The following is a 27,431-nucleotide window of genomic DNA, read 5'->3' on the forward strand; positions in this document are numbered from 1 at the left end:
GGGAATCCACAGACCAAATCCAGCAACAAACAGCGGCAAATTGGAGGGATCTCAGTGGGAACTGCATCCGCTTGCTTGGAGCTGCACATGGGCTCTTGTTCCCCAAATTCAAGGCAGTGCAGGGTGCTTGATTGCATCTTGGCTTTTGATTACAAATGCACCAGCAGACAGAATTAAACAGTTCACTTCCTGGCCTATTTAGCATCCTTTAGTGATGGGATAGAGGATGGGCAAGGCTTAGAGGATGCTTAAAATGGTTATAACAGAATCTGGTATTTTTTCCTCTTATTTTTTTCAAGACATTTGAAACAAATGATAAGGTTTCCCAAAGACTTGGCCAGGCTCCAGAGGAAAAAACAAGCAGTGAAAGTGTATGTAGAAGCAGCTCTGCACTAGGCTATAAGACACTGCCTGAACCAGCTGCCATAGCAACTGCTATTAAAGAAAGAATTAGAGCATTCTTCACAGAAGTAGGAAAACTCCCAGTCAATAAGCGTAAGGATGAAGCACAGCAAAAGAAAGGAGGATAAATGTAAGGCAGTAGGAAAAACACACAGAACTGAATGAGAAGTAGGGCCACTTGCACATGTAGGTGTGCTCTGGTGCTGTAGAGATGCCTATAAATACACTAAGACACCTAACTCCACCCTCATTAGCAAGCATTTTAGATACAGTTGATCCTGCCTTGGGGCAGGAGGTGGATTACATGACCTCCAGAGGCCCTCTCAACCTCTATTTTCCATGATTCTAAGAGGAAGAAATCTACACCAGCTGAGCTGAGCTGGCCTGGCTCCAGAAAGGCAGGAATTTAAATCTGGAAAAAAAATAGATTTAATCCACTTTTCAAGTTCTCCTTGACCAGGAAAAGGGGCAGAAAGCAGAGCCTGTCACCACAGCTTACAGACAAGTTCTTCCTGTCCAAAAACACATTTTTGACTGTGTCAGAGTAAAGCAGCAACATGAGGTTTCTCCCTAGAAGAAGGTTTCACCCCCAAAAATATTAATTTCCCCAGTTACATTCTTTTGCAAAGAAGAATTAGGTACTTGGCTGGAAAACTATGCTTTTGGTTGTGGGCAGTTTAGGGGTTTTTATTTTATAAAATACACCTGAAAACAGAATGATGCTGCAAAATGCCAGGTACCACTGAGCTCCAGGGAGCAATCAGGCTCATGTCTTATGTCCCTTTGGCAGAACTGGACTGGGTATCACAGCACAGCCCTGCAGTGGGACAGAGCCTTGGCAACCAGAACTCATGGCCAAGGAGAGAAGACAGACCACACTTCACCCCAGGTTGCTGCTGCTTTATTACGCAGAAGATACCAGAGGTCCCCGACTGAGCTGCTATTTACGCTCTCGGATTTCTCGCCATTGGAATGGGACAAAACACCCGGTTAATCGGCGCGAAGGAAACAGCACACACCTGGAAGGCAGCCAGGCAGGCATGGAACAAATTGCCTGCAGGAAACCCCAGGTCACAGCCCCCGGAGCAAGGAGCTGGCTGGCCTGGAGCATCAGCCCCTCCACACTGCTATTCCTCCCAGCAGGCAGCCAGGCGAGCTGCTCCCAAGTGCTTGATCCCACCACATCCATGGCCATGGCTGCACTTCCACACCTTGTTCCCCCTCGTGTGGATGGAAGGCAGGGGTCCCCTGAGGGAAATCACCAGGACAATCAAGCTGGGAAGTTACTGGCTAGAAAAAACCACCAGCATATCAGCAAATATCATCAGGCACAGACTGCAAAGTCCTGGCTTGAACATTTGGCAGCCGGAGAACAAGCAGCCATCAAGGCTGTTCCCATGTCATGGGAAGCAGAGCAGCCAGGACAGGGAAGGGAAAGGTTAAATGCCATTGATTCAGCACTTGGTTCCAGGTACCTGGTTGAATTAAGGTCCCATTCATAATCTGCCTTGGGCTGACAAAAGTCCTGACGTTCCTGGCGAGGGCAGCCCCTGCATCCTGAGCCCTCCCTGCCGTGATTTGGCCGGGCAGGGTTTGCAGAGCAGATGGTGACCTTACATATCCTACCTGGTGCACCTTGCATGCACAACCTGAGGAGTTTCAGCCTTTCCTCCCCTTTGCCCAGATCCCTTTCAAGTCAGAACACCATTGACAATACCACTAAACCAAAGAAATGTCCAGTTTGCACTGAGGTATAAATGCAACCAAGGAGACATTGAGTTTTCCCTCCAAAACACACTGTAGCCAAATTTTAGAATCTGATTAAGTGCTTTAAGCCATTTCTAGAAAGAAACAAATCTTGACAACAGTCACTGGCCAATCTCTGTTTGATTAAAAACACGTTGAACCCAAACAAACCAACCTTACTGATGGGACAAGCAGTTTAAATCTAATGTTTATTCATTACCGTGCAGTCTTATTACAAGATACACCAGAAATATTTTCAGTGGCATCAGAAATGGTTGGAATTGGCACATGCAGAAAAGCCAGAAAGCAAAACTATGTGAAAATGACCCCCGAAAATGAACTCCAGGAGCAATGGAGTTGCTGGGCAAGCAGAGAGATGTGCACAGTGAGGGGAGGGTGGGCAGCTGGGCCTGCAAGGTGTATGGGGGGAACAGGCTGTTTAAACTGGGACAAAAAAAGGAAATTCCAGCCAGGATCCTTACATCACTGTTTCTTAGCAAGTCAGAGCACATTCCATGTGAATGTTTTAGTCAAGGAAAGCAATTGCTCACGGTGGGGGTTCAGGAGGGAGCCTGCTTATGCTGCAAACAGAGAAATTCCAGAGATGCACAGTTTCTGGTCTGTGGGTTTGGAGAGATTCTGTTTCTCAACTCATACATCATGAGACAGCTCAGTGCACAGAAGTGCCAGCGCCCCAAAACAAACATCCCAATCCACCTGAAAGGCGTCAGGAAGAGGCTTGACCACTAAAATCAAAGCTCTTCTACAACTGGTGTCATCTTTTATAAAACACATTCTGAAATTAAGCTAATATCTCACTCTTACTAAAAAAACAAAATTATTTCTGACCAAACCTCTTTGTTTAAAGAAAGAGTTTGAAACAGATTTGGGAAGGGGAGAGCGCCTCATCCCATGAAAACTTGAGATGGACTTTCTGCATTAATTTCCAAATGGAAAAGTTGGCATTTCAAGCTCTTATGGATACAATTTTCCTACTTGCTGGAAACTTCAGGGAATTGGGAGGAAAAAACCCTATTATTTACTTGTTATGACAACAGAAAGCTGCAGATTCAATATTGCTGGTGCTCCCAGATGCCTCTAGTTAGCTGCCATATGCAAACCACCCCGCGCTGGCATCGCATCCAAATTGCGTGAAAAAGCCAAGTTAAAATGTGGCCAAATACTTGAATCTGCTTTTGGAAGACATACCAACCCCCATTAACAAAATTAACAAAATCCATCATTGCCAAGGGCTCCCACACGCAGCTTCCCAAAGAGGAGAGCTCTCATTTCCACACCCAGTGAGTTTAAAACTCGAAAAATGTCTTTGTTATTGAAAAGAAACTTTAATTTCTGACTCAAGTCATTCTGAAATACCCAGATATACACTCAGACTGCTGGCGACAAAAGAGATTTTTGGTTTTGTTCAGAGCCCTTCAAAGGGCACAAAACCCAGGAGAAAACCCTTCTCAGACAGATAAATGCACTTGCTCATAGACTTGGACACAGGAAACCCATGTAAAAAGCTTCAGGAGATTAATAATGTGGGTGGAAAATTAAGGCACCTCATAAAAGGTTTGAAGTAACAAGGGAACAGATCACATCAACTTGGAAAGGTTAAAGAAAGCAATTTATAGACACTAATTAGGGCCTCTTTTAAAAGTGCCTTTGCAAATGACAGGGTTGGGTTTATTCCAGAAAGGTGCAAAGGGAGCGTGGTCGGAACTGCCTGCGGATGCTCCTGAATGGTGGGTGACCCATGCTCAGCACTGCCTCACATTACAGGGCATTTGAGGGTCAGCATGAAGGGAAAATGGGGGATGTGTTTATATGGATAAGCTGGTTCCTCCCCTGGGAAATCTCCCCATGCTGGCACAGGACCCAGCGAGCCCCCAGGCTCGTGCCCACTGCTCTGCCAGCAGGAACTGTTCTGCTGGATGCCAAGTCCAAGGTCAAACCTGAGTTTTCCCTCACTTTCTGGCTCCCCAGCTGTAAGGGCCTGCATGGTTAAACTCCTGCAGAAGTGCTGTTTTATGCAACACTCTGGCTCTGAGGAAGTTTTGCTTGCAGGATGGAGTGCCAGGAGGTGGGAGCTGAAGGACTCTGCAGGGATGCCTCCCAGAGCCATGGCCAGGGGGGCAGCTGGTGCCCGTGGGAGGCAGCTCTCATCCAAGAGCAGGAGAAACCAGGGCACCTCCAGCACTGCTGGAAGGTGAATCAGTCCTTGGGGGTCTATTTCTCCACTGGCTCACTGAAGGGAACACAACTCACTCCAGTGAATGCCAACATCTCCAGCTTCTGACCTTCAATCGGGAGCTGCCCCTGCAAACAGCCCAGGTGTGCAAAGGGACTTCCAGACAGCAAATGCCAAATGTACAAGCAGCCACTTCACCCACCTCTGGGATCTGGTTTTTTCAATTTACAGAACACCAGTTCATTTCCCCAGGCTCTGAGGTTGCTTTTAGAGGAGCTCAGTGATGTAGAAAGACCTGGACACGACAGCCCTGCAGCAGCCAGGGCTGTTTTCAGGGACAAGGTGCTGCCCTGGGAATGGCAGGATCAGCCTCCTCATGCACAGGATGGCCTCAAAGGGTCACAGCCCTCAGCAACTTCTTGTCTTTCTTCTCACAATTCCTTTGCAATCAGTACAGTAGCTCATAAAGCATTGCTTTATCACATTATAAAGCAACTCCTTCACAGCCATTGGAACAGCCCAGAGGCTGCATCCAGCAGTGTGCTCCCTGTAAGCTCTGTGAGGGCTGAGTGTCCTCCCCTTTGTACCATCCCCCTGCCACCAGCTCAGAGTCACCCCAGTGCTGAGAGAGGGCTGGAACATATTTCCACTTTAAACAGTGATAGTGTGTGATGCCCATGGGGGAGAGCAGAGCAGGTCCAGTCTGGCAACTGGGAGTGCTCTGCTCTCACCTCAGAGCTCCCCCTGCACTGTCTGCAGCTATTTTAGCTTTCCAAACCAAAGGTCCAGCCCAGCACTGTACAGCCCAGGGGCACTGCTGCCCTCAGTCTGGAGTCACTGCCCATCCCCTCCCTCTCCCCAGTGCCACTGTCCGCTCACATCTGCCACCAGCGTGTTTGCAGTGTGCTCCTTACTCCTGTTCTGTCAGCAGAGATCCAAAGGAGCTTTTAATAGCAGCTTGTTTGTAAAACCTGGGATGTTTTGACAGATCTGTTGCAGAAGATGCAAGGAACAAGCAGACAGGAGCCATCACCCCTTCACAGCTCTTGCCCACGCTGATGCTCCCCAGGAGCCCCTGTCCTCAGTCCTGCTTCACTACCATGCTGAGATCATAGAAACATAGAATTATTTAGGTTGGAAAAGCCCTCTAGGATCAGAGTCCAACCATTCCTCCAGCACTGCCAAGCCCACCACTAAACCACATCCCTAAGTGCCAAACCTACAGATCTTTTAAATCTCTCCAGGGATAGTCACTCCACCACTAAGCAGACTGTTCCACTACTTGACAACTCTTTTGGTGAAGAAATTTTTCTCAATATCCAACCTAAATATTCTCTGGAACAGCTTGAAGACATTTTCTCTTGCCCTATTGCTTGTTACCTGGGAGATACAGCGATTCTGCAACATGCCTGGTCACCAGTGGGTGAACCCACATTTCTTACATGCTAAAGAAGTCCTCTTCTCCAAGGCTGTCACATCTGCAGAGCCAGAGAGGTCACTGGCTAGGTGGGAAGCCAGAGTGGCTGAGCCCAGTGGCTGTGCCATCAGTGGCAGAAGGAAATAGGGATAAGGGAAGGTGCTGTGGATACCTGTAGGCTCACAGGAGCTCTTTTGATTGCATCTGGGCAAGAGGCAGGCAAAGGACAGGGAAGTCAGCACTTCCAGCTCCTCAAGGACACAGGGCTGCTCCCTGAAGAGAAAGGCAGGGATTTGCACCCACTGACTCCATCCTAGAGGACTCAACACACCCCTCCATCAGGAGGAGGTCACACCACACAGCCCTAGATACCTTCTGGACAAAGAGCCAACTCGCTACCCAGCTCTGCTTTCTTTTCCCTGATTTCATTGCACAGCACCTACTACCATCCCCTCGCCCACTTCAGGAGTGGGAATGATAAAAATAAACACAAAAGTATGGAAAAGTCACCAAGAATGGAAATGGCGCACCTGCCCAGAGGCAGCTCGGAGGTGACACATGCCAGCTGCGCCCCCAGCTCCAACCTTCCTCACACTGACTTCTCTACTTCTTAATCATTTATATTTCACCTCCCCCTCTTCTTCCCACGTGGAAACAAAAGATGATTCAGATATCAAAATAATCACCTGGGACATTCAAAAGCCCACAAATTCCCTCACTTTGACCTAGGGCACCTGATTAAGGAATTTTCCCAGTTTGGCACCTGGGTTTCACCCTGTCCCATCTTCCCCCTTATACTGGTCCCATAGCACAGAGAGGGCAGAGCAGGCACAGAACCTGCCCACACACTATTTTTAGGACTTGAATTAATCGGGAACAAAACAAATTCAGTGTAAAAACTTGAGGCATCTGAAAAATCCAGCTACTCAGGGGAAACACCTGTGCCCTGGGAATACTGCCCCTGCCCTCTCCAGTGGGTGGGGAGGTTGATTTTCCACCCAACAGGGAAATGCCTTTACCATGTTTGGTGTAATCACCATCACTTTGGAAAGAACAACTGCTGGTTCAAGTCCACTCCCTGGGCTTGCCTATGGAAAGAAGTCCATGATTATAGTACCAAAGAGACCTGCAGTGATGGATTTCCCCTCACAGGAGGAAAAGAGTGAAGCTGGGAGCTGAAAGCTCAACTCCTGCACCCCCAACAGCAAAGTATCCACATCCACATGTGGTGCAAACCCATCATCCATGGGACCTCTGCCACCAGAACATCAAGGTCACTGCCTGAACACACACCAGCCCTGGCTGGTCACTGCCATCACGGAGCACAACCATCCTTCACTAGGGCCGTGATCGCAAACACCTCCACTACTTGTGTACCCCTGACAAAATGAGAAAGTCTTTGTGGGATAGACAGTGAAGGAGCTGTCCTCCTGCCAAGATCCAAAGCCAGAAAGTGCAGAAAGCAAAGCTACAAGGTTGGGCTTCCTGCAGACCCATCACACCCTCCAGCCCAAGTTCACAGCAGAGGCACCAGCGTCGCACAAAGACAATGAAACTCTTGTTATCCACCCCAGGGCTGTGACCTGTCACTGGCAGGTGAACAGCTGGGTACAAAACCCAAAGCCATGCCCTGCCAAGTACCTGCCAGCACAGGCAGAGGTGACACAAGCCACAAACCTGTCGTCTCAGGCAATGCCAACAGACACAATGCCACAGCTGGCTTCACTGTTGAGACTCTCCTAGAAGACCACAACAGCTTAGAGTGAAAAACATGGGCTCGCTGGAGCAAAGAGCTGGAAGGAACTATGAAACCTTGAAGCAAGCAAGGAACAAATAAAAGCCTGCAGTTTCCAGGGCATTCTCACACATCTGCTCTCCCAGAGAGAGGTTACAAACTCACACAGAATCATGGCAAATGCTGTGACAGAGCCCCCAGGCAGGAACCACTGCCCCGGTTCTGTTTTCAAGCAGGTGCAGCACATGCACACAAGGATAAAAAAGGCCTGCTCAGAAACAGGGACATCACTTTGGGGGAGCTTATTCACAAGACAAGATGAAGTCCTTGTCCTCCACCCACATACCAGGCAAGGTACGCTGCTTCTTGCAGATGATGCTGAAAACCAGAGCAACATTCAGTAGCAGAGATGCTCAACTGGCCAAGTTTTGTAAGCATCTTTCCTGCCTCTGCCATGCCAAAGGATCAGGAAGATTACACCAATTTCACTGCCTTGCAGAGAAGCAACCTTAAAGGCAGCTCCAGCTCTCCTTCATGACATATTTTAACTCCTCTGCAGAGAAGTACTCTCTGGCTCCCTGGAGCCCACAGGTTTTCCCCCATGCTGTGCTGAGGCAAATGGTTATTGACTTTTAGACATATTTTTTTCTCCTCCCTCCAGATTTTGTAGCAAAAGCAAAGCACTTTGATCCACTTTGAAATGGTATAATTAAACCAATTTCTGAACAATTTGCAGCTCTGTTTTATAGGAAGCACTGAGCAAACACAAGCTTTACAATATTTTGGGAAAAAATTCATACATCCATGCCCTCAAGCAGGGAAGCTGAGGAGATTTACACTGACACGTAAATCCCTGTGACAGACTTCTATAAAACCACTGAGAGGCACACCCAGAAGGCAAAGGAGTGTTTCACACCTTCTGTAAGTAGGAAGTGTGAAAAGGAAGGATGAAAACTGCCTTCCTTTCCCCAAATCTCAGTCACAACTCCTGCCCTATCCTGGCATCCGTGTGCCCACTCCTGATGTCAACCGAGGTAACGCTGGTGTCACACAGAGCTTTGAGGACCCCACAGCCACATCAGAGACAGCAACACTGTAGAGACCTACACCACAGCAAGGGCAGTCCAGTGCAGGGATGGCAGCACAGATGCCTCTGCACACCACAGAGGGCCTCACACAGGGCCAGACAAAGGAACTGCCAGACACAAGAGCCGTACCTTCCTCCACATCATTCCTCAGAGAAGCCTCCAGCAGGGCAACGCTGGCTTCAAAAGACACTTTCTTTCGGTTCACAGCGTTTCTCTTCTTCTCATGCTTCCGCTTCTTGTGCTGCATCTCCTTCTCATACTGTGCCCACTTCTTCAGCTGCTGAGCCCTCCGTTTCTGGGCTGCCCGCAGCCTCTCCAGAGTGGGCACCTTGTCCAGCAGCTGCAGCTCGGTCAGGAGGTCCACATGGGCATCCATGGCTTCTGCCGAGAGAGGGGTGGGGAAGGATGTCCCAGTGGGAAACGCTGTCCCACTGCAGGTCCTCTGGATCACAGCCACCTGCTGCTATTCCAGCATCTCGAGGCTGAGCTGGGGAGGGCCCATCGCAGTGTCCGATGAGAATATGGTGGGAACCTGAAATGAGGAGGAAAACATGAGGGGTCGAGTCTTATCATTCCATGCAGGCAAGCAACTAACATCAGCCCACTGGAAAACACAACAGGCAGCATCTCCCACCTGAAAAAAGAGCAGCTCAGTTAATTGTGCTTTAATTGCTTGGTTGTTCTTACTGGCCTTTGTGATTTTCCCCTCGTGATTCCCCCCTTCCCTCACTCCAAACATCCAAGCAAAACTCTCTTGACAAAACAGCAGTTCTAGTGAGCAATTTGTTCATGCCTGTAGTTCACATCAGTTCCCTCTTACAAGCAGAATAAAGTCTTAATGAGCAAAGATCTTCCACATATTTGAAGTAATTTGTCAGACAACTCAGGAGAAATTTGAGTACTGAGACACATCCTTCCCTCCAGCTGGGAGGGTCCAGCACAGCATCACCCCACACTGCAGGTGTCCTCACCAAGCAGCCAGGACTTCTTCATCAGTCCCTCCTCATCCCAGCCCTATCCAAGGACAGACAGACACGACATGGCTCCCAGGGAGGTATTGCTAACACTTAAACTGCCTCAGCTCTGACAAGCATGGGGGTTGTGTTCATTTCTCTTCTCCTTTGGGTTTTCTCTTCACCACACACTAAATCACTCTGGTTTTGCTGTTCAGGCTCCACAATCACAGCAAGACAGAGTTAATTCACAGCTCCAGACTCTCAATGTGACCATGACAGAGACCTCTGAGCAGTGCTACCCACAGAGCCACCAACCAGGGACCCTTGGGCAGCTGCCCAGTCACCTGCTGCACAGGAGGAGGAAACACATCCCAGATTTAAGGAGAGGTCCGACAGGAAAAGGTGCATTTGAAATAAAGTCAACATTATGAGCAAACGGAGTGAGTCCTTTCCAAACAGAGCTGTGCAAAGCACAGTGAATGCAAGGTGAGTGTGCCAAATCCAGGTAAGCAGCAAAGAACCACGTACCAGAGAGCTCTTGTGGCTCAGCTAGCTTGAAGGGGAAAAAGAAAGAAGAAAAAGAAAGTGTTGATGGAAAAGAGAAACTGAGGAGAACTGAAGTGTTCCCAAGCATTCGAGAATGCCTTGAGAGGGCAGCTGAAGCCATTCCCTGGTCAACTCTCCTGCTGCAAACAACAGGAAGCAAGTCCCAATGGATGCAAAGAATCTGTGGGGAAAAACAGCAGAAAAGAAGTAGCTAGACCAGGTGAGAGACAAGGTGAGGATACCAAACCTTACCCCATCCAGTCAAGCTGGGAAAAGCCACAGCTCATCCCTCTCAAAGGGCAAAGCAGCCCATTGGGGGGGCATCCCTCCAAAGGGCTGCAGGGAAGTGTCCAAGCCACACAGCACATCCACCACATCCCAGTGAATTTCCCAAGGCTGAGACATCCACACCTACTGAACACTGCTACAGACCTTCCACAGGGGTTTGACCTTACCTATAAATATCTGGGCAGACTGACAGCGAGACACGCCATTTCCTCCTCCGGATAATTGGTTTGAGAACTGAAAACAAACAAACTCAGCCAGAGCACACAGGCAAGTCCCAGGCAGTTTTCCTATAGAGTAAATGGCCAAGTGCATCTTAAGCAGCACCTGCAAACTTTATTTTGAGGGTTTCAGAATAGACCTGAACAAAAAAATCTCTGCTTAATCCCATAAGAACTAGTTCCACACAGGAAGAAATTCAAATCCTTGCTAAGAACTCCCTAGAAGTTCAAACACTTGCCTGAGACAGAAAACATCATCCTGTGCCTGTAGTATGTCTCTGGAAAGCAAGGGAAGGTGTCACAGCTCCTGCACAGCACAGCTCTCTCTGAACCCTGCCCACAATCCCCAGGAGTCAGGACCCACCACCACCTCCAGAAACTGCAAAAAATGCATAAATGAACATTCCAAAAAGCTTGTATTTGGGGGCAGTCACATTTCCCAAGCACAGGCTCTTTGCTGGAAAGCTCTTCAGCACCTCTGGTGAGCCAGGCTCCTGCCCCTGGCAGGCATTCCAGGGAGGTATCTTTGCTGGCGATCTCGCTGCAGTAGCGCAGGCTGCAGATCTGAAGCCCCGTTTACAATACCTCGAAGGAGGGGAGATAAGGGCAGGAAATGCCTCTCGACATACCGAGGCACTCCCACCCTGCTCCTTTTCCAGGCCACTTCTGCCATTGTTTGCTAAAAGATGAACAAATATTTTCCAAAACACACCTGGAGTAGGAACAAGGACTGAAAACTGCAGGATTATTAAAGCAAAGGAACCTTATTCCAACATTTCCCAAAATAAGCTGGAAGCTTTCTTGGTGGTTTCAGGACTGCATCTTGGAAAAAGCAATAGGACATGGATTTCTAAGAGAGGACTGCTCGATTTTCTCCAGCAGTTCCTCTGGTGTCACAATAGAAGAAATGGGAGATTTAAGAGGTCTGCAAAGGGGAGAGAAATGGAGAGGGGAAATCCACAAACACTGAGACATCTCTGGAAGCACCAAACACCAGCATCCTCTCAATCCAACCAGCAAATGAGCCTCTAAAGGAGATGTCACCCTGAGAGCTCTTCCTGAAGGAGACACAGCTCAAGTGACACAACTCAACTTCTCCCAGACATAGGTACCATTCCCTATAATCCTCCACAGACTCCAGAGCCTTAGAAAGACTTTGGCTCCATCGCTCTTGCTGCCTGTTTTCCAGTGACCTGGTTTCTTCCCTGTACCAAAAAAAAGTGGCACATTGACAACTTCTTGCACAAATCAGCCAGACCAACTACAGCACAGGCTCAGGCCCAGCATCTGTTCACCTGCAAAGTGGCACAGAAGTGGCTGTGTGGGTGCCTGTGGTTTGCAAGGCATCACAGTTTGGTTTCTGTTTTATTTAAAGAAGAAGTGGGGGGAAAAGTGCTATTCTTTGGGTTTGCTCGAGCTGAGTTTCCGTGAGCTCAGCAGATTTGCCTGCCACCACACTGAGCACATCCTGCCAGACACACACAGCCCTCGGCCCTGCAGCGACAACAGGGGCTATTCAGAGGCCAAAAGGAAGGCAAGGTGCTTGTGCCATGTCCCTCCTCGTGGTGCTGCTGCAGGGAGAGACTTGCTCCAGCTGTGTCAGAGATTGGCCCCTGGGAAGGGCTTGCAGTGCTGGCGAACACCACCCTGGGATTTTCTGTAAATTTCCATTTCCTGTGCGTTTTGTCTCACCTTGTACAAGACTCATCTCACTAAGCCCAAAAGGACTTTCAGGCCACTGGTTACTCACTGGCAATACAGAAGAGATGGGAGATTCCATGAAGTGAGAGTTTACTGAGTCAGAGTTTGCAACCTGTGCCACCAGCCCTGCCCAGAGGTGTCTCCTACGCACACACTCCTTCCCATTTCACATTTAGAGGTTGGCACTTGCACTCTGCAAAGGAGAAAACTGAGGGTACTTATTTCCTGCTCCAGCACACACTCAGAGCTGCCCCCTCAACCATCCCACAAAGCACTCAAGTCGCAGACACTTTGACATGACATTGCTGAGTTGGAGCTGGATCTATTAAAGCAGCCAAGCTGCTGAGGGAGGGTGGAGACCTTCCTCATCTCCCCACCAGAAGGTGAGGCTGGAGCTGAGACCTGCAAATCCTCCATCACAGCTCCCCAAGGCACTACTTAAAGCACAGCGTGACACTGACGCAGAACACAAACACTTACAGGAGCCCTTCACTTAAGTGTCATCAACTGATTTCAGTTTTATTCCACTTAAAAAACAAACAAACCACGGAAGAGCAACCCTTGAATGGGGCACCTTGAAACAGTGCAACAACCAGAGAATTCTTTAAGCTGTGCATCTTTCAAGTAAAGGGAAAATTCAAGACCCTGGTCCGTGAGCAGCCACTTCTGAAGTCAAGGAGACCATTCCCATTCACTGGATTGCTTGTGGGGAGGCACCTGCAGGATTGGGTGTGATGAGGTGAGGTGTCTGCAGCATAAAGCCAAGTCAGTGGCATGAAGAGTGACAGAAATAGCCCTCTCCTCCCCACGCCAGGCTAATCTCTCCGCTGGAATTGGAAACCAAGCACGAAAGCCTATAGCAGGGATCTGAGTGCACAAGCAGTCAGCAGAGAAGGTGCCTGTCTGATTTATTGTTTTCGTAAGAGTCAACTCCTGCACCATGGCAAAGTGAGGAATTCCCAAATTCACCCCTCCAAGGCCAATCTGTGTGTTCCTGACCCACGAAATGCAAGATGACCAGCCCATTGCAGCCCTTCTGCTGAACCTCTTACCACCAACAGGCACCACTGAGGAATTCACAGGCTTCTTCAGCCATCACCTTTAGGATTGTCCCTGCTTGGTGATACAGAGGGACTCAAGATGCATGTTCAGCACTGCTGTTTCTGCTGCTGGCCAGGACCTTCCCAAAGACTGGAGGAAGAAGCAGAGCAGCTCTTCATCACTTTCTCCCTGATGAGGAGCAGAGCTCGCTGGAGCCCAACAGCTGTGACACCATCCAGAGACAGCCAGAAAGCCACCAAGAGAAGGAGGTGACAGCCTGAGGGACAGGCAGGAGCAGCAGGGAAAGGTGGGAACAGGAGTTGAACCATCCCCAAGGGAGGACAAGGTGAGGAATAACAGAGGGCTGCCCAAAGCATGGATGTGCCATGAGGATGACCACACACACACACAAAGCCAAGGTTGACTCCCTCCCTCCCCTCAGCCCAGACCAGGGTGAGAAGGGCAGCAGTGTCCCCTTCCCACCCTCCCTAGAGGAATACGCTCCAAGTAATTTCCTAGACCACATCCCTGAGGAGCACATAACCCCGCCGGCTCTGCCAAGGCGCTCCCCACCCCACCACTGGCACCTGAGCTGCTCTGATCTGCAGCACCTTTGGGAACACAGGGAACAAACCCCTCTCCTGACTGCTGATGGGAACAAGGAGCCCTGTGCTGGATCAAGGGCTCTTGGAGTTTGTAGGGTCGGGTATTTTTTTTTAATTAGTGCATCGAGTCAAGATGTGCTAAGACCATCATAACCTAGAACCAGTGTTTCTGCCCTTATATAACTCCTTGCCACCTCCTGGCTTTTGGAAAAACATTTCATTAGAGCATTTCTAACAAGGACACTGCAACAAGCCCTACCCAGCAACTACCCCAAACCATTACAGTCTCACACACCTACAACAGGGGACTCAGCCACTGGGGCTTCCAGATGAAGACAGGGGGTGGATACCAACAGCCACCACATGGAAAACTGGGAAGGGGACTTCAAATCACACAAGATATCCCTCTAAGGAATCACAGCTCCCAAAACACTCATTTTCACCTGCAATGCTACAGGACACAGTCTCATTTCCTACAAAACAGCATTTCCAGCCTCCTGAAGGATTTCCTTTCTTTTCTGAAGCCTAAATTTTTATTTCACTAATATTGTACCCTGGCAGACAGGTTGGACCATCTCCCTTGTCTGGATCTCAGTGCATGGACTGTGACACAGGTAGGCACTGACCACCATATCCCCCAGGACTCCAGGGCTGATGGCAAGGCTTCAGTCAGAATCCTGCTGGTGGTGACACACCTGCCCTGAACACAGCCCAGGGCAGCACATCAAACAACAGCTGGACAGACACCTCAGCCAGTGCCTTCCCAACAACAAACACTTTTTCACAGGTCATGAGAATCCACTGGTGAATAGATGAATGCAGAACAAGGTCACCTGCATCACTCCAGACAGCAAACTCACTGAAAGAGCTACACCACCACCTCAGGGTTATTACTTCCAGTCCTGTGCTCCTGCCATGAGGTGCTGGTGAAACCTATTCATGCCTCAGTGCTACTCTAACAGCTCTGGCTATTGCTTCTGGTGACAAATTCCTCTTGCACACATCATGTGATTCTCTCTGCTGTGCTGTGAACCCCACAGCACCCACAGGTTAACCACACAGAGGAGTGAAAATTATCAAAATTGGTGCTGCATGGTTTAATTTCACTGGTATCTTAGAAGCAAACAGCTCCTTTCCTCACCTGGGGCTTCTGCAGCATTTTAAGCAGCAGATGCTCAGCATTACCAAATGAATGGTTCCTCTTGAAGTTATGAGGAGGAAAGTGGCAGGAAATATTACTTTAAAAAATAAAAAAAAGGGAGAGGAAAAAACCCCAAACTTCAGCCAAGACCCCTTAGGGAACACAACTCCTACTCTGCCCTGGAGTGCTGGTGGGGAAGGGCAGGGACAGAAGTCTTCTGGGTCAGAGATCTCATCAGAAATTGGGAGTTTCAGGAGAGATTCTTGGCTTTCCCACAGGTTTCTTGTATGCAAAGTAAGTAACTTAATCTGTGCCCCAATTACCTTCTTAAAGTGAAGATACTGTTTTACCATTGCAGCAAAGGAAGTTTCATTGCTGCTTGATGCAAAGGGCAGTGTGGTGCTGTAGGTGCAACATTTTAAGTTATTTTTCCAGCTTCATGGAAAGCTCAAAATTTAAAGCTAAATTCTTCTCCAGAGATTAAAAACATTTTGGTTCAGCCGCTTCATCTCTAGTTCCAGATAATTTCTCTGTCTTCAATGAGCTCCTTCCCAGCAGAGGGAATGAAATACAAGCAAGAAGAAAAAAGTGAAGCAGCAAGTCAAAAATTCTCTTTGGAGCCAATGCTGGTAATAGAAAATTTTAAGTGTCTCTTTCTTCCCTCCTCCCAACTGTTCCACTCCTAACAATATTGGCAGTTGTCTGAGGAAAGCCCCTCTGTATTTTCACTATATATTTCCTGTAAACACTCAACACAGCATAATATACATTCTTTTTCCTATCAATATTTCAACGTGGGCTTCCTTAAAAAAAAAACCACCAAAACAGAAACCTTCTGTGCCAAGCAGTCCTCCCCCACACAGCCTGCTTGGAAACACACTGCTCTTTCCAGTGGCACCTCAGTGAGGAGCAACACAAAGCTGGTGGTGGACCCCACTGGTATAAATGCTTCTGTCAACGGCTGGAGAGCTCAGTCTTTGGGTTCAGCACACACAGCCATGAAGGGCTTTGTTTGCAGGATACATTTCTGAGCACAGCTTACACACAGGGTTTAGGAGCAACGCAGAGCATTAAACCAGCTCAGCACTCACTCCCCTCCACGTGGCTGCTGTGCAAAGCTGTTCCTGGAGCCCCATTCCCAGGGCAAGGCAGCAGGACCTGGAGCTGCTTTAGAAAACCATTGTCCAGAGGCTCCACAGATCAAATGTACCTTTCTGTGTTTGCTCCACATAGTGCTCTCCAAGCTGCCACTTTTCTGCATTAAACTGCCCTTGTCGGGGTAAATTTTCAAATCCAGAACCTTCACATGGATTGTTTTTATGCTCACTACAAGTCTGGGGTTTCTTCTTCCCTCTATAGTTTTATTCTCTGGCATCCTCCTCACCAGCCAGGCAGCCTCTCCATTCTCATGGCTCTCCCTCCACATCCATGGCCACAGCAGGCTCTTCCAGCCCCAGGTTGAGGTGTAGCTTCATACCAGGCACTGGGTGCACCTTCAGAGGTGCCTTGGAGTCCCAAAAACTGCTCAGCTCCCTTGTACTTTCCATGGATGAAGCCTCAGGTTTCCCTCCTGCTTTCAGATCCATCAGTGAATCAGTAAAAACAGACACCTTGGGCTCTTGGTTATCAAATTCCACAAAGGAAAGAGAGAGGGACATTTCTGTCAGTCTGAATTTAAAAACCTAACTGTGATTTTCAGTCAAGTTAAAAACCAGCAACCAAGTTGAGGTCTCAATTTCAGACTACACCAGAACAAGCCATTCCCTTTTAACCCAGTGCAACAGAGAAACTCATTCCACAGGCTGTAAATCTGCAGAGAGCACACGCTAATTGCACTGACCCCTTTTGCCCCTCAGCTGAGGACTGTGTGCATGTACCTATGAGCAGAGCTCTCCTCCTGCTCCCCACTGACCATGCCCTGGACAGCGCAGGCAGCGGCTCCAGGGAAGAGGATGCTGGAAAACAAGGAATTTTCATTCCTTCAAGAATTCATCACACACCACTCCCCTCTCCCCTTTGCTCTCCTTAGCAGAAAAGTGTCTGCTAACAAAACTTATCTCCAGCATCGGAGGAGCAGCAGGATCCCTGCCCTTAGGCAAAGAGAGAAAGATCAGAATGGGATTTCTGTGCAAACATGAAGCGAATCCCAACTTCCCTCACACAAGAGCAGCCCCATCCTGGGAGCCAGGCAGTTAAATATTGAAGGAAAGGCATGCAGCAGCTCCGATTATGTGGAACAAACATTAATTGAGGGCATAAGTCTCTGATTCGGCTCTCCATTTATTTTTTCCACAGCACATTATCTGGGAGTGGGGGTTGCAATGCAGACACCTGCAGGGAAAGCAGCCCGACCCATCTGTGACAGTGATATTACCTCTTTTTATTTGTTTTTCTGGTTAAAGCTTCCATTTTTTATCAACCCTGCCACAGACAGATGCGTGGAAGCTTCTAAAACTGCACTCGCTTTCCTGACATTTTCAGCTACACATTGAGAGACCTGTAATTTGGAAAATAACAATTTTCCCCCAAAACAAGCTTTAAAAGAAGACATGGGGGGAAAAGAGAACAAAGCTGATTTCCAACAGAATCTCACAAACGCCACTGCGAGAGCCCACACCCTTCCCTTAAGATATAAATTAAAGCCCTATTCGAGCCCGGAGGCCACTTTTTTAAAGAGAAATCCTTCCATTGTTTAAAGTCATTTACACATATTTTGGCCCATGGAAAAACATAATCCTGGGAACTGCCCTATTCTGGCACAGCAACAAGCTAGATAAGTGCCTGGATTTTCCGTCTGCAGCTCGCAGGCACCCCAAGCCGTGCCAGCGTGGGATGGATCAGCAGCAGAGCTGCTGCAGACTCTCAGCTATGGACAGGGATGTGCCTTTCCCTGGGAATACCCACAGCAGAGGTGACAGGGCATCCCACCGGCCCCCATACGTGCCTCCCTGCAGCAGTCCCAGGGACACAGCACCCTCACAGGGAGCCACCATCCTAGGGCACCACATTCCTCTATTTGTAATGATTTTTCCGATTTCTTTGTCACCAGAATAAAGTCCTGCCTTGCTCTTCTCTTTCCAAGGAGAAGGTGTGATTCTGTGATTTTATGGCATCACAGTGACAATCCCAGTGACTGGCAGAATTTAAAAGTGTTTGCTACACACCTGACAGGAAGAATTTTGACTTTGTGGGAGATTCATGAGAGGATTCTCTTCCCAACCATCTGATTTATACACTTTAAATAGCAGTTGTATTTAATTATTGCTAACAAAATGCTTTCAACTCTAAAGCTTATGGACACTATTGAGCGAATCTATACCCATTCCAACAACCCTCAAAAGATGTTCATCAAATAACACAGAAAGAAGCCTTCTGACCCATCCTGTATCCATCAGGGAGCCCATACATCTACCCAGGATGGTGTTGTCCCTCCTGCCTTTGCTGTACAGGAACCAGCAGGGTGTCTGCAGGCTCTGCTGGGAGAGTAGAGGTGAGACACTGGGAAAAGTTAATTACCCATGCTACAGTGTGGGATGGTTTGATCCACACAGCTCACACATCTGGATTTGTTGTTTCAGGCACATGCCTTGCACCTTGGTGAACTCTGCAATGACTTAGTTATTGCATCACTAAACCACGCACATGTCACCGAAAAACTCATCCTCCAGTTCCCCCAGACCGTGCAGGTCAAGGTCAGGCACCAACAAGCAAGAGAGGGCCCTGAGGCTGCTGATGTGACACTTAAAGACCTGCAGCACAGCGGGTGAGCCTTCCCGGCAGCCTCCTATGGCTGCCATAGGGTACCAGGGGCAGCCCATTCCCACATCCTGCCACCACGGGGCAATCCAGGCTGTTCTCCCTTGAGGCCTGCAGGAATATCATAAGAACCGTAACACTTCAAGAGGACAAAGGCTCCTTAAAATGCAGATCAGCAGCAAGCCTGCATGGGAAGCAGGCTGAGGAAAAGCAGCTCCTCCAAGAGCTCCAGCACTGCCTCTCACTTCCACCTCTGCCCGAGCTCTGCTCCAGAGTAACTTGTCTTATCTCAGATGAAAACCCTCGGCTTGAAACTAAATGTTTTGCTAGCAGAATGCTAACAAAACGTTAGCACAGCTTTCTGCAGTGCCAACATCGCCAGTTTCACTCTGAAATCAGACAGAGCAGCTTGCTGCTGCCTTGCTTGCAAGGCAGATTTTATGTTTCTAAAGAATCTTATTTTTAGGCACAGTTATCAACCCCCACATCACCATCCATGCCCTACTTTCTGTGTTTCCTGCATCTTCTCTTGGCCACAGTCAGAGGTGGTGTGTTGGTTTGAGTTACTGCCCTGACAATACAGTTGCTCTGACATTCAGTTTCATCAAATATTTACCACTTCTTAGTTTGAAAATAAGAATTTGGAAACTTTAGGTTAACTTGGCACTAAACATGGTATCAGACCTTGCTGATACTGCTCCCCTCCTCATTGGTCTAGCTCTTATTGTGCCTCTATAATTTCTGGGATTACAAGCACAAGGGCTCTGCTGTCCCAGGCCAAGGAGAACCAAGGAGAACCTCGGAGAACCATGTCCACCCATGGACACAAGGCTTAGCCATCCTTCCCTGCTGTCTCAATGTGCAGCCAGCCAGACCTGTCCAGGGGAGAGACTTTTCCCAAAGATATTAAGACCTGAGGGCCAGAAGTCTGCTGGCTGCTGTTAAGGGTGACTTTCTGGAGGGCTTCCCAGGCAGAAGTACCTGCCCTCCTATTCAGTATGTACCTCAGCTGAATATTTGTTCTGAGAAGCAGTTCTATTTGGATGTTCTGGGGGTGAAAATCCAATTCATGAAGCAGGGGCATCTTAATGACCCAAATCTGACCTGATCCTGCAGATGGTGGGGCTGACCCTTCTGCACCCCAGTGACAGACCCACAGCACAGTTCCCACCAGCTGCTTTGGAGGACTAAACAAGTCAGCAAGCAAAGCCCAGCCAGTACAAAACCCCTCTGAACTTCACATACTGGATGAACTCTTGCTCAAGACCTCACTAATAAAAAGCCAAGACCTGCACAAATCCCTAAATCTCAGTTTAGCACCGTCAAATAGAGTATTAGTCAAATGGGTATTAGTAGACACCTCAAAGCCAGCATGGTGCTCACACCTTCCTCGGTCTTTCTCCTCAGATGGTTATTTGACCTTTGAGCTCCTGAGCAAGTCATCAAGCAGAATCAGTACCTGTGAAATGCTGCCCAGCATCCTACACTGCCACATGGAGCCACCTTAGAGCAATGCCTCACACCTGGAGTTTTCCCATATGGACCCTTAGCGATGCCATGACTACACCATAACATCACATGGAGCAGTTGGGACAAAACTAAAGCAACTGGCCCTGATGAGTAAAGTTGTGCATCACCAGCCTTCCCTCCCAGACTGTCCTCTCTCTTCTCTTCCAGAAATACCCAGCCTGAAACTCCTGCCCCTGCCAGTTCAAGGGCAGAGCATCAAGATGTAGCAGACCCTCACCTACAAAGCAGAGGCAAGAGCTAACAAGCAAACTCACAAGGGAGGTCACTTGGCAACATAAGGTGAGAGGGGAGGGGAGAACTGCTGCCAGCTTGTTTGTGTGCACTTAGGGTGGCAATTCTAACCCTGTAATTGTAGCATAATGAATTTAGCAACGGAGTTCAAGAGCTATGATTCATTCAGGCCAAGAAAGCATGAGTCAGCCCCTGAAGAATCATGAGATGTTAAAATTATATACATTTAACTTCAGCTTGACAAATCCAAAGGAGCAGCAATGTCTCAACACAACTCAAACCACCAGGCAAATATCCCCACTCCTCCCAGCAGACAGAAGACAAGAGCAGCATCAGAGCAGTGCCTGGGATGGACACTGCAAATAATTCACACCTGCCACCCATGCCCAGCTCAGGTTATCAGCCCAGCTCCGAAAAAGGCACCTGATGCTCTTACCTGGTGCTCACACTGACTCACTGAGAAAGGCGATGAAGTTTCATCCAGCCTAAGAAAAGATCTCTGTGAATCGTGGACTGAGCACTAGGGATGCTCATTTCACTGTGTGTGACCAGCACAGGAGCCAGACAGGGACATGGGAGGTGGCTGTGGAAGTTGGCAGTCAGGGTGTTACAGCAAACCACAGGGCTGGGGTGGGAAAGGAGCACAGATCTCTGCAGGGGATCAAGCACGAAACAGGGCAGATTCATTACAGAAAAGGATGCCTGAGCTAAGGAGCGTGCCCAGCTCACTAGGAGGTGATGCAGAAAAGACTTCAGGAAAAATAAGGTGTTTTCCTGGCTCTGTTGGGTGATCCTTCTAAAGTCATGCCCCACATTCTACATTTACAGGACTTGTGTATATAGAAAGTAAAGTTATTTTGAAGTGAGAAAGGGTGCGAATTCAAAGCAGAACAACTATTCTGGGTTAACTCCCCAGGTGGCTTCTTATTCTAGAGTGGTAGTACCTTTTTCTAGTTTAACTCACTTTAAAAATAGATTAGGCCAATGGTTCTCATCTGCAAGGCCATGGTAGCTGGCCTGCTGCTTTTGGAGCATCCTTAATTGAAGCCTGGATATGGAGACATGGGGGGCTCCTGAATGCAGATGTGATACTTTAAATTTGGAAACATCATATTAACTTAAACCATGAAGGAGGAAACAACTGCCTGCAGGAGAGTCTGCAGAGACACCACAGCTGTACCTGCAGCAGGTGCACGGGGACACAGCTGGGCAGGGGCCAGTCCATGCAACGTGCCCTGCCTACCTTAAATCAACTAGATGGGACCCACAACCTGCCCTTTGCATGCACCCAAAGGCCTCCTTATAAATCCATTTTTGTTTGAGGTTCATTTGAATTTACCATTTATCAAGCTTCCATTTAGTTCCATTAATCACAGACTATCAAGCTCTTTCAAATGCAAACACAGAAATGCACCCAGCAACTGCACTTCCCCGTTTATCCTTCTGCTGCTGGAATTATGGAAGGCTACAAAGCAGGAATGCCAATCCACCTGTCTCCTGCTTTTCAACCACTTCCCATGGGATGAAATCAGCTGACTATTCTGGAAAAAAACCCACACTGATCTCTTTCCCTGCCGGCTACAGCATTCAAGGAGAGCAAACAATGTGTTGTGCGGGAGAAAGAGCATCCCTGTGAAAGTCAAGGGGAGAGGCAGATGGGCGGCTCCGGCAGCTCTGGTACCTGCATCAGCACTCACACGCTGTCTCTGGAAGCAGGGACAGCCAAACTACCTTTGCCAGAAGCTCTGTATTTCCTACCTGGGCCTCGAGAGCCAGAGATCTCAGAGCTCACCTAATCCCCCTCAAAGGATACACCATTTGTTTGCTTTGTTTGGGTATTAAGGCTTAACCTTCCTCAAGCTACTAATTTTTTCCCTTAGTGCCAATGTGGCTGTTAACCCCAGTACTGACACGCTTTTGAGAGCCTGGCAAGGAAAAGCTCCATAAGAAAGAGCCACATCACTCTGAAGGTGATGTTTCCCAAGGGTGCTGCCGAGTCCTGACTCAGTCCAGCGTCAGCAGTTCTCACTGACGAGCCCTTTCCCACTTTGCTGTGAGACTTGGGGTGTTGAATTCATTCCTCTCACCTCCCAGAGTCTGACAGTTTTTCCTCTGCCCGTTGTCTGTGTTTTTTGCTCCAGCCAAGTGTAGCACTGCCCTCCAAAGTGGGAACTATCCTGATTTCAGGGTGAAGGTGCAGCTGATTCCTATCCACAACTACCTGCCCCTTATGCTGCTGCCAGGGCTTGTTGTGCTGCACACTGAGCCTGCCACTGAGCAGGACCTGGTGTAGGAGTGCACTTTGTCTTACTCAGAGCTGGAGTCAGATTGTTCCAGTGTACCATGAGTGCCCTGCACCTCCACCCCAGCCAGCAGAGCACTCAGGCTCTGCTGTTCTTTCAGGAGTGTCACCTTCCAAAAAAAAGTTTAAAAGCATAGTATATATGTATAGTATAAATGTATATACAGAAAAACCGTGTTGGACAGCAAGAAGTGACAGTCTACAAATGTCCCTGCCCTCCACAAGGCTTTTGCAGGCAGCAGAGCTGGTGCCAGGCAGCAGCAGTGCAGCAGAGCTGTGCTGTCAGGATGAATGAGCAAGGGAGCACTCGGAGAGGAGACGAGGAGAGACAAGCAGATTAATAGAAGACGACAGATTTCTAGTAAGATTGCGATAAGCCTCTTTAAACTTCCCTAAAGGACGAGCCAGCTGGCAAGACCATCCTAGGAGGTGGTGTAAGTCGACCAGCAGCCGTGCAGAAAGCCAACAGCCGACCCCTTTCACACATCCCAGCTCATTCCTGCAGCTCCTTAAGCAAGGAAGGCTGAACACACCATACCTGGATGCTTCTACCTTGGCACTCACCTGCAATTCCAGCCCTCCTTGCAGAGAAACCACAAGCCCTGAACTGTTTTTTGGACAAGCAGTGAGGTCGGGCTGACCATGAGCACAGCACGGGCAGAGCTGGACACACAGCATGTTCCATTGTCCACGCAGGGCTAACTCTCACCTGTGTTCCCAGTGCTGGGCCACAAAGCTGCCAGGCATGTCGGGGGAGTGACACATGGCTCCCAAAAAGGGTTTTGCCAAAGCAAGGATGCGGATGACAAGGTGATAAGCAGGTCACTTGCACCACGCTTTCACTTCCTTCCCTAATTCAGCTCTGCTGGGATGTCCCACTGAGGCAAGTCCTTCAAAAACAATACACCTCAGTGAGCAGTTTCACCATCTGAGGAGGAAAAGGAGAGGGCCATCCACAGAGGAAAGCAAGCTTGAAGTGTTAGGATTTTTATCCTTTAAAGGATGGTACCTTCAAAACCTGCTGGAGGTAGAGTGGACACCATGCCCAGGCATGGCCAACAGAAAGAGCTCCCCAGTGCCACAACAAAACCCCATAACTATTTGAAACTGAAGGTTTCACCTGGAGCAGCATCTTCTTCAGGATGAAGAACAGTAGCAGTCAGCTTGTTTGGTATCAGCCAAGTTTTTCTTCTTAGGCCAATTAGCTGCTGATATAATTTGCCCACTAAGGTCACTGAATCATCATTTAGCAGTTTCAAAGCAGACAAGATGAACTGCAGGCCAACTTCCCCCCTCCAGCTCAATGAGTGATTCAAAATGCAGTTAATTATAGTGGCTCATAAGTATCTGGCAGAGGATTTGAGAGAGCAATTTATTGCCCAAAAAGAGACTGATCTCTTTCAAGCCAAGGCAGCTCAGCTGGTGAAGATGTAAGGCCTGATTTTGCCATGTTACTTTACAGTCTTTAAATACCCAAGAGCTGCTAAACTTGAGTCAGACACAGGTAAAAGCAAAAAGGAGCAGCAGACCTAAAACCAGGTTAAGGAAGCTCACAGTTAAAAGCCACTTTGTCACCAGCGGGCAAGAGACCTTTTAAAGGATGGGGAAAAGAAAGTAGTAACAACCAACAGGATCTTCAGCACAAATCCTGTGGGTTTATATAAGATAAAAACGAGACATCCCCTCATCCACAAAAACTTCATTATTTGTCAACCTCAGGCTCCATAACCAGTAAACATTGGTTGATGTTTTTCTTCCTGCTGGATGAAATGTGCCTAGAGGCAACAGGCATTTTATAAATTATTAAACCAAGGGAAAATAAGGTTCCAACAAAGTGACTGCAGAAGCGATGCAGGAGCACCGAGGAGCTGGTACAATTGGTACCAGCACACTCACACAGGGTCATTTTTCCTGCAACAACGGACAACAAGAAGACATTGTTAGAAATGCACAGCCTGGCCACGTGGTCTTGATGGCAAAAAGAAGACGTGATATCTCAGCATTTCATCACAACCACCACAGATATCTGAAGTTCAACACTTTAAACCTTTTTCTTCTTATGAAATAGTCACTTATGCTTTCCAGTCAGAAGGAAAAGCTTTCTTTTTTTTTTCCAACCTCATGAGAGATCTCAGGACATGAAGCAAGTCACATAAAAATAATGCAATAAGAGTATTTTCAATATCAACCACAGTTTTTGATCCAAACCATAGTGTAGAAACTAAACAAGGAAAGGAAAAACATAAACAAAAAAGTATCCCTCACAGTTGGGATTTAATATATCACATCTTTCACAACAGAAACAGTTCCATGCCAGACTCAGTTCAGTTCTAGCCAGAAAAATCCCTGCTGCTTTCTGCAATAACAGCACTTGGCCCTTCCATCTGTGAAAAACCACTTAACAGTAATGGCAGGGCTCAGGGCTCCGGGTCAAGGAAGGCTGGGTCAAGGTGAGATGGAGGGCAGCCCAGGCAGCCGCTGCTTCAGAGGTTCCCTGAGCATTTGTTAGGGAACAGGAGGGCTCAGAGATGGCTTTGGGGGCTTTTTTCCCAGGTTTGTGAACCCTCTCCTTTCCTTGACAACGTGTGAAAAGCTGCTTTTCCTGCTACTACTCTACTGCACTTTGAAGCATCCTCCTCCTCCTCCTCGAGCAGTTATCACAGTGCCGAAAAGATCCTTTCATGATAAGTAAGCAAAGAGATAAACATCAACTTGTTGGCCTGTCAGAGACAACCAAAAGCCTCTCTACCACCATAGACACCTCAGCCCTGGAGCTGGAGAAGGCGCTCAAGTTCAGGCTGAAGTTCCCCTGGTCTGCCAGGATCTGAAGGAGACTCTGCCAGAGAGCCCCTCATCTCACACAGAAATCAGCACTTGGAACCCTGATGCCGTCTCAGGAATTACGGTTGCTTATATTTGCTACCTCTAGTAATTTCTTCCACACGCCAGTCCTGCCAAAAGGGAGAGGAATTCTACAATTCTACACGCACTAAGCAGAACATGAATATCCACGAACAGACCAACGCACCCACATCTGCAGCGCTTTGTTTCGCACGGTGACCCACGGTACGAATGACACTTAAACACCAGCGACAAAAGCTCTTCGGAGTAAAAACTGCCTGGAAAGGGAGAACCGCATCCTCAGGGGTGGATGCGCCCACGGTAAGGTCGTGCCGGGATGAGCCGGTACCCGGGGAGGGCAGAGCCTGCGATACCCCAGCGGCTCCCGCCGGCAGGTCTGGGGCTGTGCGGGGCTGGAGTTACCGCAACTCCGCGTTGTGGCTGCGGGGGACCCGCCCGCGCCCCCAGCCCCGCTGCCACCCCGCAGCATCCCTTCGGGCTGAGCCGAACCGGCCCCAATTCCCGCTCCCCGCACCGCCCCGGCCCCGCACTCACCGCGGCAGCTCCGCACGGGCCCGGCCCCGCAGGCAGCGGCCGGGCAGGAGGGAGGCACAGGCAGACAGAGCGAGGCAGGAGGAGGCAGCGGCCGCGCAGCCCCGTCCCCGCCCGCCCCCGGCCCCTCCTCGGGGCGGAGCTGCGGCTGCTGCGGGGCCGGGGGAGGGCGGAGAGCGGCGGCCGCCCCGCAGGTGAAGGCGCGGAGCATCCCCCGGGGATGCGGCGGAGCGGCCGCTGCGCAGCGAGGGCTCGTCCGCGTGAGGCGGGCGGGGCTGTTGGTGTCTCCCACGCGGTAATTAAAATAAATAAATAAATATTTTTAAAAAATTCTTTGAGTGTTGGTGGAAAGCTCGCATTCCTGCCTGCGGCTGCCCAGCTGCCTGTAGATAAGATTTCCCCCGACTTCTGCCTGAGCACGAGATGCGGGATGCTGCTGCCCCCGCTGAAGCTTAAGGGTGGAAATCTGCGTTAGAAACTGTTTTGCCCGGGTTTGGGTTTTTTTTTTTGGCATCAATAGCCGAACGCAGCAGCAGGTTCCTGTTTGCCAAAAAGCAATTCGATGTTAGGGTGGGGTCACAGAGAATCTTCTAGGGCAAACTAAAAACCACCCCCAATACAATGTAACTTATATCCGTGTGTTAAACAGTGACTGATACCAAAACTAAATGCCATTCCTGAAGTGTGCCTTGTGCCCATTTTATGGATGGATAAAAAGAAGCAGATAAGAGCCTTTGCCAGGAGTCAAACCAGTCACCAGAGCTGGGAGAGAAGCCAAGAAGCCTCCTGGGCCAGGGAGTGGCACTGGGAAGCCCACAATCACCCACTGGGAGCGGAGCAGAGAGGATTCCTCATGCTGTTGTCAGATATTGTGTCTGGGTTTGCTTGCTTTTTCTGGGGTGAAATAGGTTTCAGAAGGCTCGGACGATTAATCATCATCGATACTTTTTATCATTGGGAAAGAACTTCCACGCAGAGTGAAGAGGTCAGCAGGGAGCAGAGCTGACATCAAGCTGTGGAGTTTCACTAAAACCCTTCTAGCTCAACAAAGGCCTTTTGGTTAGAAATGAGAGTCATTCCTTTGAACAGGACAAGGTGTAGGTAAGTGTTCACAGGTTACAAACCTTTGCAACTGTACATG

General features: G+C 48.8%; 1 protein-coding gene across 3 annotated transcripts in view; it reads right to left on the reverse strand.

Annotated features, from left to right (window-relative positions):
* Positions 1–26,354, reverse strand: part of PPP1R16B (protein phosphatase 1 regulatory subunit 16B) — a 58,325-nt gene extending 31,971 nt beyond the window's left edge. For all 3 annotated transcript variants that reach the window (XR_011699352.1, XM_071573067.1, XM_071573065.1), the window contains exons 1-2: positions 26,294–26,354; positions 8,712–9,114 (exon numbers count right to left, since the gene is read on the reverse strand). Coding sequence is in view for 2 of the 3 variants with exons in the window: in XM_071573067.1 (XP_071429168.1) it covers positions 8,712–8,958 (247 nt within the window). In the remaining variant the exon portion in view is untranslated. The remainder of the gene's footprint in view (positions 1–8,711; positions 9,115–26,293) is intronic.
* Between the last annotated feature and the right edge of the window lie 1,077 nt (positions 26,355–27,431).

This window comes from Pithys albifrons, chromosome 18 (assembly GCF_047495875.1).
Source record: "Pithys albifrons albifrons isolate INPA30051 chromosome 18, PitAlb_v1, whole genome shotgun sequence".
In the NCBI taxonomy this organism is placed as follows: domain Eukaryota; kingdom Metazoa; phylum Chordata; class Aves; order Passeriformes; family Thamnophilidae; genus Pithys; species Pithys albifrons.